Source organism: Scyliorhinus canicula, chromosome 24, assembly GCF_902713615.1.
Source record: "Scyliorhinus canicula chromosome 24, sScyCan1.1, whole genome shotgun sequence".
Classification (NCBI taxonomy): domain Eukaryota; kingdom Metazoa; phylum Chordata; class Chondrichthyes; order Carcharhiniformes; family Scyliorhinidae; genus Scyliorhinus; species Scyliorhinus canicula.
In genome coordinates, this window is record NC_052169.1 from 1,558,490 (window position 1) to 1,572,229 (window position 13,740).

The 13,740-nt window shown below is 47.1% G+C and overlaps 1 protein-coding gene across 2 annotated transcripts in view; it reads right to left on the reverse strand.

The window, feature by feature from the left end:
• LOC119956752 (E3 ubiquitin-protein ligase ARIH1) overlaps positions 1-13,346 on the reverse strand; it is a 78,694-nt gene extending 65,348 nt beyond the window's left edge. Inside the window, exons 1-2 of one of the 2 annotated variants that reach the window (XM_038784106.1) lie at positions 12,847-13,346; positions 1,853-1,920 (exon numbers count right to left, since the gene is read on the reverse strand). In XM_038784106.1, the coding sequence (XP_038640034.1) occupies positions 1,853-1,920; positions 12,847-13,137 (359 nt within the window). In that variant the 5' untranslated portion in view covers positions 13,138-13,346. The remainder of the gene's footprint in view (positions 1-1,852; positions 1,921-12,846) is intronic. The other variant, XM_038784107.1, reaches the window with a different exon arrangement.
• Between the last annotated feature and the right edge of the window lie 394 nt (positions 13,347-13,740).

Consider the following 13,740-nt stretch of genomic DNA (forward strand, 5'->3'; position numbering starts at 1 on the left):
GAATCAATATTAGTAAAGGAAAAACACTGGAGAAATGAATGGGACTGAAAGCTGATGCATCTCCTGGACCTGATGGCCTGCATCCCAAAAAGAGGTAGCTACAGAAATAGTGGAGGTACGGATTGTGGTCTTTCAGAGTTCTCAAGATTCTGGAATAGGTCCAGTGTTTTGGAAGGTGGCAAATGTAACACCAGCTGTTCAGGGTAGATGCTGCAAGGTTGTCCTCCAGCTGGAACTAGGAGTTATAGTCTAAGGGTAAGGGATCGTCCACTTTTTAAGTGAGAAGAAACTTCTTCTCAGAAGGTTTTGAATCTTCGGATTTTTCCGCCCAGGGCATTGTACATACTCATGTCCAGAATAAATCAAAGACAGAGATCCATAGATCTTTTGACTCTAAAGGAAATCAAGGGATACAGCATAGCGAGTGAAGGCGGACGATCGGCCATGATTTTATTCAACGGAGAATTGCATTAGACGAGCTGTGTGGCCTATTCCTTTTCCATATGCTTTTTATTAGAGCACTAGTGTAAAATATGACCGGGCAAATGGGAAATTTGGTAAGGAAATAGAAGTAGCACTAAATAACACGGACTTGCAAGTGGATTCATAGCTTTCTCTAGGTTGTCTTCAGCACAAGTCATCATTGCATCTCTGTGCCAGCAGCTCTGTGGTCAATTTCAAAACAGAAATGTGGAGCAATCAGCCAGACAGAATTCAGTGCCACAGTTACATTTGCAATTGACAGTTTTCAATTAATAACCGAATTGGCCCTTCAGCAATTTCAACTTAAAAAAATATAAATTTAAGAGTACCCATTTTTTTTTCCAATTAAGGGGAAATTTAGCGTGGCCAATCCACCTGACCCGCACATCTTTATGGGTTGTGGGAGTGAGACCCACGCAGACACAGGGAGAATGTGCAAACTCCACACAGACAGTGACCCGGGGCCGGGATGGAACCCAGATCCTCAACGCCGTGAGGCAGCAATGCTAACCACCGCCACCGTGCCCCGCCCTAGCAATTTCAACGTAAACTCACTTTTAAATCTCTTATCGCGTCTGAAAACAAAGTGCACATTTCTGCTGTGAATTTGTAATCAGTAACTGAAGATAAAATAGATTTTTTTACAATTAATAATAAACCAAACATCCATTTATTTTGGACACATTACTAGCAGGCTATACACTCAGTTGAACAGGTCACCAGATACACCAAATGGAGTCAGTCAGCCTGTTACAGCAATATTATATTTAGTGCCTCTGTTGTTTGAAACTCAGGGAGCTGATGTCTTCGTGTCAGGTCATTAGAATTACATTTCTAAAATGTCTTCCTAATCTTGACTCTGCTTTCGTGAGGCCATAAATCTACCGTCAGGATTTAACAACATAAACACAGGGGACTTGCCCGGGGACCAAGAAAACAATAGAACACTTGGACGATGTTAAGATGTCTCACTCCTACTGAAGATGCTACAATGCCGAGCACTATTATAGTTTCATTCTGGTTATCAAGAGAGTCTCCTTCAATGAGCCAGAGAACATCACAATCCACTTAGATGTCAATTTAGTGGCCAGGGATTAGGCTCTGCAGCCAAATGTGGTTTCCATGACTTTGCACAATGGATCTGTGGTCAGCAGGGCCCAGTGTTGATCCTGTTCTTGTAGAAATGCACTGTGTCTATTGTCTCCTATTAAAATTGCTCAAGACAGTTGCTAAAGATACATGTTTCTAGATGGGAGGACTGGTCAACTCCAGCATATTAAATAATGTTGTCAATGTCCCATTGCTCTGAGAGTTGACACCCTTACACTGTACATGAGGCCACTATCTCCCCCATAGCAGACAATTTTACCTTTCCATTAGTTTCTCCTTATCCCAGTTGAAGTGGCTGAGTAGTATCCTCGTGATTGTGGCTGGATTCTGGGGGTAAAAGAATAGATCAAATTACACAATGCCTTCAGTTTGAAACACTTTTCCTGTAATTCAGATCTTTAACTGCAGACAGAAGCTGGTGTTAACTCCTCTCTAGATTTCCTCCACTACTAAATTTTGTACAAGGTGTTGACATCCAGAATTGTCACACTGGTGCTAATGTTCTCCAGCTGGAAGAAAACACTTCAGCCAGTGCACTGAACCACTGCATGATGCATCTCAAGTATCATTGCCACCCCGGGTCAGAGGGTTGAGAGTTCAACACACCAGTGAACATAATCGAGGCTGACAATAGGACAGAGGCTGTGCTGCATTTGTGGAACTGTTGTTAAATTCAGCCCAGTCTCCTTGTTCCAATTGGTACTTGCAGTTAAAAGGTTTAACTGCACTCGCTGAAGAACTATTCGCTTAATAACCACCACAAATAGGGTTTAGGCACAGGATATCTGCTGCCAACAAACAGTACACTTTAAAGAGATTTGCTTTCTGCAAAACACAGCTATTTCAGATACACGATATGATGTTGCGCAAATTCATTTCTCATTCACCACTGCATCATCAGTAACAGATCTGTATCCACTCTTAAAACTGGGACTTTGAGGCTCACCTAACAATGAGTAAACATGGACAATCCCACCCTATCTAGCAGTACAAGTATAGGAATCCACCAAACACAATCATGCATTATAATGTAGCTGAGGGCATGAGTCTCTGGTTGCTGTGTAATAAGACACTGGTGTACTATCAGGAACAAATAACATGGGATTATTAAAAACATACAATGGACTTCAGTAAACCTAGTCAACAAATCTAGTTATACGTCAATGAATTTTCATATGTAATGCTTTTTATTCAGTTTTATTTATTTAGCTGATAGCATTACCAGATGTCCTACCTCACAGGAGCAGCAGTGTGACTCAATCGTCACACATACAAATTGTAAATAAAAACACTCCATAAACACAGTGATCCTACCTTGGTTAATACGTGGCTAATAGACACGTTTAAGATTTCTTCATGGGATGTGGACATTACTGGCAAGACCAGCATTTATTGGCCATCTCTAATTGCCTCCAAGATGGTGGTGAGCTGTCTTATCAAATCACCGCACACCCACAGTGCTGCTGCTCCTGCCAGGGAAGGAAGGCCAGGGTTTTGATGGAGCGATGATGAAGAACAAAATAGTTCCAAGTCAGGGAGATGAGGGAACTCGCAGGTACCCCATGTTCCTGATGCCCTTGACTTTCTAGGCGGTGGATGTGACGGGTTTGTCGAAGCCTCGGCAGCACTGCATCAGGTAGAGAGGTGCACAGCCTCACCATTGTGCAATGGAGGGTGAGAATGCTGAAGGTGATAGATAATGTACAAAGCAAGCAGGCTGCTTTGCTCTAGCGTATTGATCTTGGGAGTGTTGTTGGAGCTGCACTCACACTCCTGACACGTTTGTTGGAGATGGTGGAAAGGTTTTGAAGAGTCAGATGGTGAGTCACTCCCCGACAGAATACTGATCTGGTCTTGTGGATAGATCCAGTGACTATTCGAGCTGAAGTCCACACTGGCGACGAACAGACACTGTTCCTTAGAGGGTAATTATCGCGTGTGCTATGTGAGCTGTTCCCACCCATGTGTATTTCAGATGGCATTATGCAAGATGGTAGAAAAAACACTTCTAACTAAATGAGGAAATGAAATGCCTCAGATTCAAGAGAGAATCTAGGGCATGGGTGGGACACATTTTACATTATAGTTAAAAAGAATGGGAAAGTCCTATAAAAATAACCTAATCATTCTTCTGGATTGCTCATTTCGCCACAAGGTTCAAATCGGCGGGCGCATTTCCTGCATCGCAATATGACTCCACCACACAAGTCGGGACATAAGTGCCTGGAACGTGCTTTGAAACTCAATTCGTGAATTTTGTGCCAATCTTTTTAACGAATGTGCCTGTATCTGTTGAATCAGAAATTAATGGGGACAGAGTGGGAAGGGAGGGATATCAACTTCACATCCTGCATACCCCCAATATCATGGAAAATAGGAGCAGGAGGAGAGGAGGCCCTGGAAGCCTGCTCCGCCATTCATTATGATGATGGCTGATCATCCAACTCAATAGCCTAATCCCGGCTCCCCCCCTCCCCCATATCCTTTGATCCCCTTCATCCCAATGCTTCCATTCCCTTGGCTTTCAGGAAGCTTTCCTTTTCAATCATGAGGCAATGATGGGGCTTTGATTTAAAATAGCAGAATAAGCTAAATGCAATTTGGGGATTGTGTTCAGATTTCCACAGTGGCCTCTGTCGCTAATTTTTCATTAAGAATTTGTTAATAGGTTATGGGCAACACTAGCAAAGTCAGCATTTATTATCCAATGTTGAATTACTTCTCATTTTTGGTATGAGCCAAGCTTCCATTTAATGTCCAAAAGGGTCAGACAAGAATATATGCTCAAATTCTGTAGAGGAGTTGGATTCAGAAGCAAGTGTGCTACTAAGTGCTTGCCACCTGATATACAAACCAGGGAGCACATGAGCGAGCAGGCCACAAAGCTAAACGATTGACATTGGGAGGATGGTGGATGTTGTTTACATGGACTTCAGTAAAGCCTTTGACAAGGTGCCTCATGGCAGACTGGTACAAAAGGTGAAGACACATAGGATCAGAGGTGAGGTGGTAAGATGGATACAGAACTGACTCGGTCACAGAAGGAGAGCGTAGCAATGGAAGGGTGCTGTTTTGAATGAAAGGATGTGACTAGTGGTGATCCACAGGGATTATTGTGCTGGGACCTCTGCTGTTTGTGGTATACATAAACAATTTGGAGGAAAATGTCTGATTAGTAAGTTCGCGGATGACACCAAGGTTGGTGGAGTGGCAGATAGTGTTGAGGATTGTCAGAAGTTACAGCAGGGCATAGATAGGTTGGAGACTTGGGCAGAGAAAATGGCAAATGAAGTTTCATCCAGACAAATGTGAGGTAATGTATTTTGGTAGGTCTAACATAGAGGGGAAATATACCGTAAATGGCAAAACTTTTAGGAATATAGAAAGTCAGATATCTGGGGCTGCAGGTCCACGGATCTTTGAAAATGGCAACACAAGTGAGCAAGGTAGTCAAGAAAGCATACGGAATATTTGCCTTTATTGGACAGCGCATCGAGTATAAAAACTGGCAAGTCATGCTACAGTTGTATAGAACCTTGGTAAAGCCACACTTGGAATATGGCGCACAATTCTGGTCGCCACACTACCAGAAGGATGTGGAGGCTTTGGAGAGGATGCAGAGGAGGTTTACCAGGATGTTGCCTGGTCTGGAGGGTGTTAGCTATGTGGAGAGGCGGAGTAGACTTGGACTGTTTTCATTAGAACGATGAAGGTTGAGGGGTGACCAAGATTATGAGGGGCATGGATAGAGTGGATGGGCAGACACTCTTTCCCAGGGTGGAGGGGGTCAGTCACCAGGGGGCATAGGTTTATGGTCTGTGGGACAAAGTTTAGAGGATGTGCGAGGCAGGTTTTTTGCACAGACGGTGGTGGGTGCCTGGAACGTGCAAGGAGATGTTGTGGAAGCAGACACATTAATGGCATTCAAATAAATCTTTTCATCTAATCATCTTTTCAAATAAATGGATAGGATAGGTATAAAGGGATACGACACAAGTGCTGAGGGTTTTGGTCAAGGTTAGTATCATGGCTGGTACAGGCTTGGAGGGCCGAAGGGCCTGTTCCTGTGCTGTATTGTTCTTTGTTCTGGCAATAGAAAGTTGTTGGCAAGGACTCTAGGGACTTTCTTGAGCCAGAGAGGTAGCTGTAGGTAGCAAGTAGGCTCATGTAATGATGCAAACAAGCACCACCATCATACCTCCCTCTCTCCACCCTCCCATCAGCTAACCCCTGTGAATCTTGGTTTATGTAACAACATTTTTAAAATAACCGAATAGATCACTGGAACCAGACACAGGCACAAATACTGTACCTTGCAGCCCAGATAACACACAGAACAAATGAGTGGGTGGGAACCATCAAAAACACATCTCGGCAAAGGGTTCAGAGTATGCTGTAAACCTCAACAGCAAGCCTCAGAGTAACTCTTAATAGGATTACAACCCGAGAGACTTTGTCCCCTGTAGAATGGTCCAATTCACCAGACAAGATTAGAGTAACAAATGTTTTCCAATGTGAAGGAGCACACAAATTCACAAGTGTCCAGCAATTTACTCAAATTCAAATTTCCTTGCCCTTTCCTGTATCTTTCTGAAATATTTCTCGAGTTACCTTTTAAATAACACTATCATCTCAACAGCCACCTGTGTTAAAGAATGGTCAATGAATAAACCCAGTGTTTTGTCTAGGATTGTTGAGAATTGGTGTGCGTATGTGAATATATATAGATAGGGGGTTAAGCATTTGATCTGCTACCACTTTGCCATACAATTCAATGTATTATCTCCAGATATAGCCTAAGTTTGGAAGGACAGAATATATACACTTTATATCACTGGGTATTTTTCCACAGTTCAACACAATGCAAGAAGAAACTCCTTAGTAATAATACACAAAAGTCAAGCTAACAGCTATAATAGTGTATAAATATATACAGCCTTTTCATTAATAGAAAGGAAAACTGATCTGTGGAGCCAGCAAGTGTGGTTCTGCCACATTATTGCAAACATACCCAATCTGGTTAATTTAGATCCTGATCCACAGAAAGCTGCACCAGCAAATAAACATTAAAATCTATTTCCAGACTGTACACTGGCTGTATGAGCTGGAGGTAAAGAGACATCACCCTGCAGACATTTCAATGCACATTTAAACAGGGACCTTCCACCATTTTGAAGACTGTGTGATGGTCCCGGCAAAGTATGTCAAGCCCACAATAAACCTCACACCACATTGTAGGGAGCCTTTGTTGCTGTGAGTAATGATTCAGATGCAAGTGGCCCCACCCAGGCACAACTTTCAGTCTCTGCCGGGCAGAGCGAGCAAGGTTCTGCCACCCTAGCTACCTATGGGAGTCAGCGGCAAGACAGTGAACCGTGAGCAGCCAAGGATTGGACCACAGCCAGCAATCTGCCTGCACACTCGCCATACAGACAAGCTCGAAAGTAATGACGGGCAGGCTTACCGTCATCTCACTCAAACAAAGGAAAAATCATCCATTCTGATCCTGGTTAGCGCAACAATAGTACTGGGCTGAAGGCAACCATTCACCCTGTTCGGAGCCCGTGTCCATGACTCCAATGCCATTTAAGGTCAACCCAGAAGTGTTCCACCCAGAAGGGTTTATTTTGAGCAGCTGCTCATTTTGGGTAGAGAATCAGTGGTTCCATTCTAATGATACCAGTGGAAATCTAACTTTTGGAGGAAGTGCTAACACTAAACTGCTCTTGAGCTTGCTGTGCAGAGGAGTCACAATACTTTTACAAAGGACATAGATTACACATAAGGAAATAAACTCAAATAAAACAAGTCAAATTTCATAATGTTTAGTTCTCCATTCAAGATGCTCCTCAGCGACTAATCTGTAACCCCAGCATTTCACCAGGTCAAAATGCTCCCTGCAAACACAACCCAAGTTTAGAATTACAGAACCGGGAGGTGTGCTGTCTTCACATTAAAGAAAACTGCACACTCCCTCCAAAGGGTTGTGTTGAAATCCTAATACACCAAGCTAGGCCACTGCTGGTTGAGGCATGAAATATGAGTGTACCTAACCTCACATTTGATAATAGAACAATTCTGAGAAATCAATTTCCTCGTCTGTAGAAAAAGAAGACTCTGAGCTTTCCAAAGCACCCTCGACATTTGAAATAAGATTATCAGTCAGGGTCAATCCCAAGCCACTTGTCCCAAGACTACTGACCAAAAATGCTATCACGATGCAGAAACTGGAATAGGTCAGGCAGAATTAAGCCGTACATGCCTCAAATTGGATCAAAGCCTTGCAGAAAGGTTATTTTCCACCAGTAATGCAAAACAAGTTATGAATTTAACTTTTCTTTTTTTAATTTAGATTACCCAATTATTTCTTTTCCAATTAAGTGGCAATTTAGCGTGGCCAATCCACCTACCCGGCACATCTTTGGGTTGTGGGGGTGAAACCCACGCAGACATGGGGAGAATGTGCAAACTCCACACGGACAGTGACCCAGGTCCAGGATTCGAATCCGGGTCCTCAGCGCCGCGAGGCAGCAATGCTAACCATTGTGTCACCGTGCCGTCCATTTATGAATTTAACTTAACTGTTAAATTAAAAACTGTGCTCTCACAGAGTATTGAACTCAAAGAGAGGACCAGCTTTCCCGACAGTTCAAGCAGGAAGGGCAAGAGTGTTACTGGGCCAGCGATGGCTAGATATGGTCCTTGGGAAATCAACTGAATTTCTGATGCCAGATCAGCAAGTGTGGGCACACAAACAATATGGTGCCTTCTCCCCCCCCCCCCCCCCCCCCCCCCCACCAAGGCCAAATATCCCATTGGCATCCACCAAGCACGCAAGAACAGCCTGTATTGATGTACAACTGTACACCAGCAAGAACTGGAACATTCCAGAAATGGGGAGTAAATTGGATAGAGAGAGAAATCAACTAGTACCGAACTGGAGCCTGGACTTCAAATTCTGGGATCCCACCCCAGAGGCCAATTACGCTTCTGCTCAAAATAGCAATTGCTTTTGTAAATAACTTGGGGAATTTAACTTAAATCACTCTGGAGATGATTGGATTCACTCTGGTGGTTCTGGGTATTGTCAACCAAAAATACATCAACTCCCCTTCCCCCAAGCTCACCCATGTACTGGGATCTCTACTGAAAACTGCAGCATAATTACATTTTCGAATGGAACACAATGACACAAATCTGCAGCATTTCAAATGTCAGCTTCCAGTCACAGCTGGATGTCAGTTCCAAAAGGTGTCTCTCCCACCATTGTTCAGTGTGTGAATTGGAATTCCAAAGGTTGCCTCAAGGTCAGCCCTGACAGAGCGGGACAAAGTTTCTACTCCTGATTGTTCAATGAGCCCGTGGACATGGATCTCAGGTAAGGACTGGATCAGGCTTAACATTCACCAGATAGTGACCAACTCATCCACAGTTGTTAACATGAAAATCCCAAACAGTTGGTCCTTAAACAGAGCTCACTCAGCTAAAATATCTTGTACTACAAATTTGGCAAATTAATGTTTCACATTACCCAATGATAAACTTAAATACAGATTTTTCTAACGTGGCAGTGAAACACTGAAGTATTAATACAACGAACATGCTGAATCCTAGAAGGTTGGTGACCTTTCAGTGCTGGCATTAAATCCAAGTTGTGTTGCCAAGGACATCAATGAGCAGCAACTAAAACTCCAAGTTTCTTCAGGTCTTCAAACATACATGGTCTGATTATTGAAAACTGTTGAGTTATTATTAGGCACACTGAATCTTTAAATTGGGTGGGGAGGGGGATGTGGTGCCAATCAATGGTCCACTTTGCTCTGGATGGTGTCAAGCTCCTTTGTTGTTGGAACTGCCTCATCCAACCTAACAGAGTATTTCATCACACTCCTGGCTTGTGCCCTTATCAATGGTGGACAGAATTTGGAAGACAGGGTGATCAGATCACTCATCACAGAATACCCAACCTCTGACCAATTCTACTACTCACAGGACTCATGTGTCTGCTTCACTTCAGTTTCTGGTTAATGGTGACCCTAGCATTTAATGACAAGTATCCCTAGGTTCAAACATGGCTGCTATTTCTGCTTTTTCAGGTGATGAGATACCATAACCTTGCAGAAAGTAAGTTTCCATCTGTTCTGAATACAGTCTGTGTTTATAGTGATGTGGCTATTCAGTGTCAGGAACTGCAATGAGATCTTCATGCAGTCCAACCTTATTCTGCTTAGGCTTTTTATGTTCAGGGTTAAGTTCAGTATTTTGCCCATTAATTCCGACTATAATTCACTTAATTTTCTTCTCCCAGGTTCTTTATTTAAATATAAATTTAGAGTACCCAATTAACTTTTTCCAATCAAGGGGCAATTTTAGCATGGCTAATCCACCTAACCTGCACATCTTTGGGTTGTGGGGGCGAAACCCACGCAAACACGGGGAGAATGTGCAAACTCCACACGGACAGTGACCCAGAGACGGGTCGAACCTGGGACATCGGTACCGTGAGGCAGCAGGGCTAACCACTGCCCCCCCCCCCCCAAGATTCTTGATAAACACTTGATGGCATGTTACTCAAAAAAGACAACTATTGCCAATAGGCTTCATGGTTCATAGAATATTTATCACTGACTCCAACTCAGAACACTAAAACTAGAACTTCTCTGCTTTGTGAAGCAAAAACATTTTTAAATGAGCATTGCCTCATTTTCCCAACCATGCATCAAATACATTCTGTTACATAAGTGGAAAGCTATTGGAAATGAATAAAATTTGGGAATAAAATTGTTGGAAATATTCAGGCAGTATCCGTGGAGAAAAACAGAATTCTGTTTCAGGTTGAAGACCTTTCCAAAGCTGCTGAGTCGTGACGTTTGGGAAAACGGGCTTAAACACATCGGATATAAGCAATTGGAGTGTGGAGGCCAGCCGCCCAAATGGGTGAACTTTGTTAAAACTAGTCAAATAAAGTATTGTTATAATATCTAATCCAGGCGAGCTCTCACCTTAACCTCTTCCAAGACTAAGGCCAAACTCCCACATAAAAACTCCAGCTCAATGTTCTGCGCTCCCATCCATTTCCAAATGTTGCAGGCAGAGAGCTGTATGGTAGCTTGTGGTGAGATCACACCTTTGCCAATGCTTTAAGAACATAAAACTCGTGTCAACTTGAATAATTTGATTTTCTTTTTTTACTGAGCTGTCTAGGTGAAGTGGCAAGGGCAGTGCAGGACACCAACAAGGCAGAAAAGCTGTTGGCGAAAAGACAAGATAACTCAATGAGCAGCAGCCAACTTGGTTGTTACCAACATCAGTTGCTCAAGCCAAGTGATCCAAATATCAATTTCCACCAGCGCAGTAAAAGCTGCAGTACAATCAAAACCACGGGCAGGGCGAAAACCCATCAACTCCAGTTGATTCATTAGAGCCCACCCAACTGAAGGAATTTAATTTCCTCAAGCAGGAATATTGAGCACAACAGGAAAAGAATGTGCCACATACCTACAAACAACCAGGGACTGATGGAGGTTTCATCCTGTTTCGCCCCCAATACATACACACAATGAGCAGAGAATTTGTGTCACATTATTGGTCCGCCGGGGATCAGATTCAGACAAATTGAGCAGAGGGAAAGCTGGCTGCCCTCCTCTCCTGGCTCTTGTTGCAAGTCCCAGAGGAGCCCAGGATCCTGATCAAAAACTGGTCAGTCATCCCCAGGCCGAGGGAGGGAGGAGGCCAGGGAGGAACCACCCCCTTCACACATAGCCTCACTCACCGCCCCCTCCCCTCACACACACTATCCCCCCTCCCCTCACACTCTCTACCCCCTCACACACTCACTATCCCCTCCCCACACTCACTATCCCCTCCCCTCCCCACACTCACTACCACCCTCCCCTCACACTCACTATCCCCTCTCACACTCACTATCCCCCTCCCCTCACACACTCACTATCCCCCCTCCCCTCACACACTCACTATCCCCTCTCACACTCACTATCCCCCCTCCCCTCGCACACTCACTATCCCCCCTCCCCTCGCACACTCACTATCCCCCCCTCCCCTCGCACACTCACTATCCCCCTCCCCTCGCACACTCACTATCCCCCCTCCCCTCGCACACTCACTATCCCCCCCTCCCCTCGCACACTCACTATCCCCCCCTCCCCTTGCACACTCACTATCCCCCCTCCCCTCGCACACTCACTATCCCCCCTCCCCTCACATACTCACTATCCCCCCTCCCCTCACACTCACTATCCCCCCTCCCCTCACACACTCACTATCCCCCCATCCCTCATTATCCCCCTCCCCTCACACACTCACTATCCCCCTCCCCTCACACACTCACTATCCCCCTCCCCTCACACACTCACTATCCCCCTCCCCTCACACTCACTATCCCCTCACACTCACTATCCCCCTCCCCTCACACATTCACTACCCCCCTCCCCTCACACTCACTATCCCCCTCCCCTCACACACTCACTATCCCCCTCCCCCTCACACTCACTATCCCCCTCCCTCACACACTCACTATCCCCCTCCCCTCACACACTCACTATCCCCCTCCCCTCACACACTCACTATCCCCCTCCCCTCACTCACTATCCCCTCACCTCACACTCACTATCCCCTCACTCACTACCCCCTCCCCTCACACTCACTACCCCCCCTCCCTCACACACTCACTATCCTCCTCCCCTCACACACTCACTATCCCCCTCCCCTCACACTCACTATCCCCCTCCCCTCACACTCACTATCCCCCTCCCCTCACACACTCACTATCCCCCTCCCCTCACACACTCACTATCCCCCTCCCCTCACACTCACTATCCCCCTCCCCTCACACTCACTACCCCCCTTCCCTCACACACTCACTATCCCCCCTCCTCTCACACTCACGATCCCCCTCCCCTCACACTCACTATCCCCCTCCCCTCACTATCCCCCCCCTCACACTACCCCCCCTTCCCTCACACACTCACTATCCCCCTCCTCTCACACACTCGCTAACCTCCCTCCCCTCACTATCCCCTCCCTTCACACACTCACGATCCCCCTCCCCTCACACACTCACGATCCCCCTCCCTTCACACACTCACTACCCCCCTCACCAGCCTGCCCCCACCGTTCTGCCTCTCCCCCCCTGCTCAGTTTGAGTGGCCCTGGTGGCTAGGCCTCAGGCCCGAGGCCTGCGTGCTCAGGCTTTCAGCGGATTTTCCTGCGGCACCCCGGCCGCCTGGGCCTTACCTCGATGACCTCGTTGACCTCGCGGATGCACTCCACCATGTGCTGGACGATCTGGTCGGCGCTCAGCACCTCGTAGCGGTAATCCTCCTCCTCCTGCTCGGCGCCCAGGCCTCCCAGTCCGCCCAGGCCTCCCAGGCCGCCGCCGCCTCCGCCGCCCACCCCGTCGCCGTCCTGGCCAGGCTCCAGGCCCGGCTCCTGCATCTCCACCTCCCCGATCTCGAAGTTATCCTCGGGCTCGCTCTCCTCGCTGTACTCATCCTCATCATACATGTAGCCCTCGTCCGAGTCCATGTTGTTGTGTGTGAGGGCTTCTGTGTGGGGGTGTGTGAGGGCTGCTGTGTGGGGGTATGTGAGGGCTGCTGTGTGGGGGTGTCCCTGCCTCCGGCTCCGCTCCCGCTCTCTCCCCCGCCCCCCGGGCAGCGTTACCGCAACAAAGGGACTGGGCCGCGCTCCCTCTCCCGGCGACACCCGCGCCGCGCCGCCCGCAGCCTGCACCCACCCGCCAGGCCCGCACCGTCACTTCCGCCCCGCTACCAGGCCGCTTCCTCTGCACAATAGTTGCCCCTCTGTGACATCACCGGTTCGCGGGTTTCGCTGCCCGCAAGCAAGCGCGCGCGTCCCCACGCCGCCGGCCCCTCCATAGCCCCGCCCTCTCACTGCGCGCCCCACAGCCCCCGCCCTACGCACCGCCCGACGTCCATTGTCCCGCCCCTCCGAGCTGCGCAATACCGTCACCAGAGCTCCTGGTCCTCCAGCCCCGCCCCCGGCGCCTCCAGCCCCGCCCCTGTTGTCCATGAACATACCGGAAGCTGCCCAATCTCCACGCTGAGCTGCTTTCCGGTCAGTCCGGTAGCCGCCCAGTGAACAATCGTCATTCCCGCCCCCCCCCCCCCC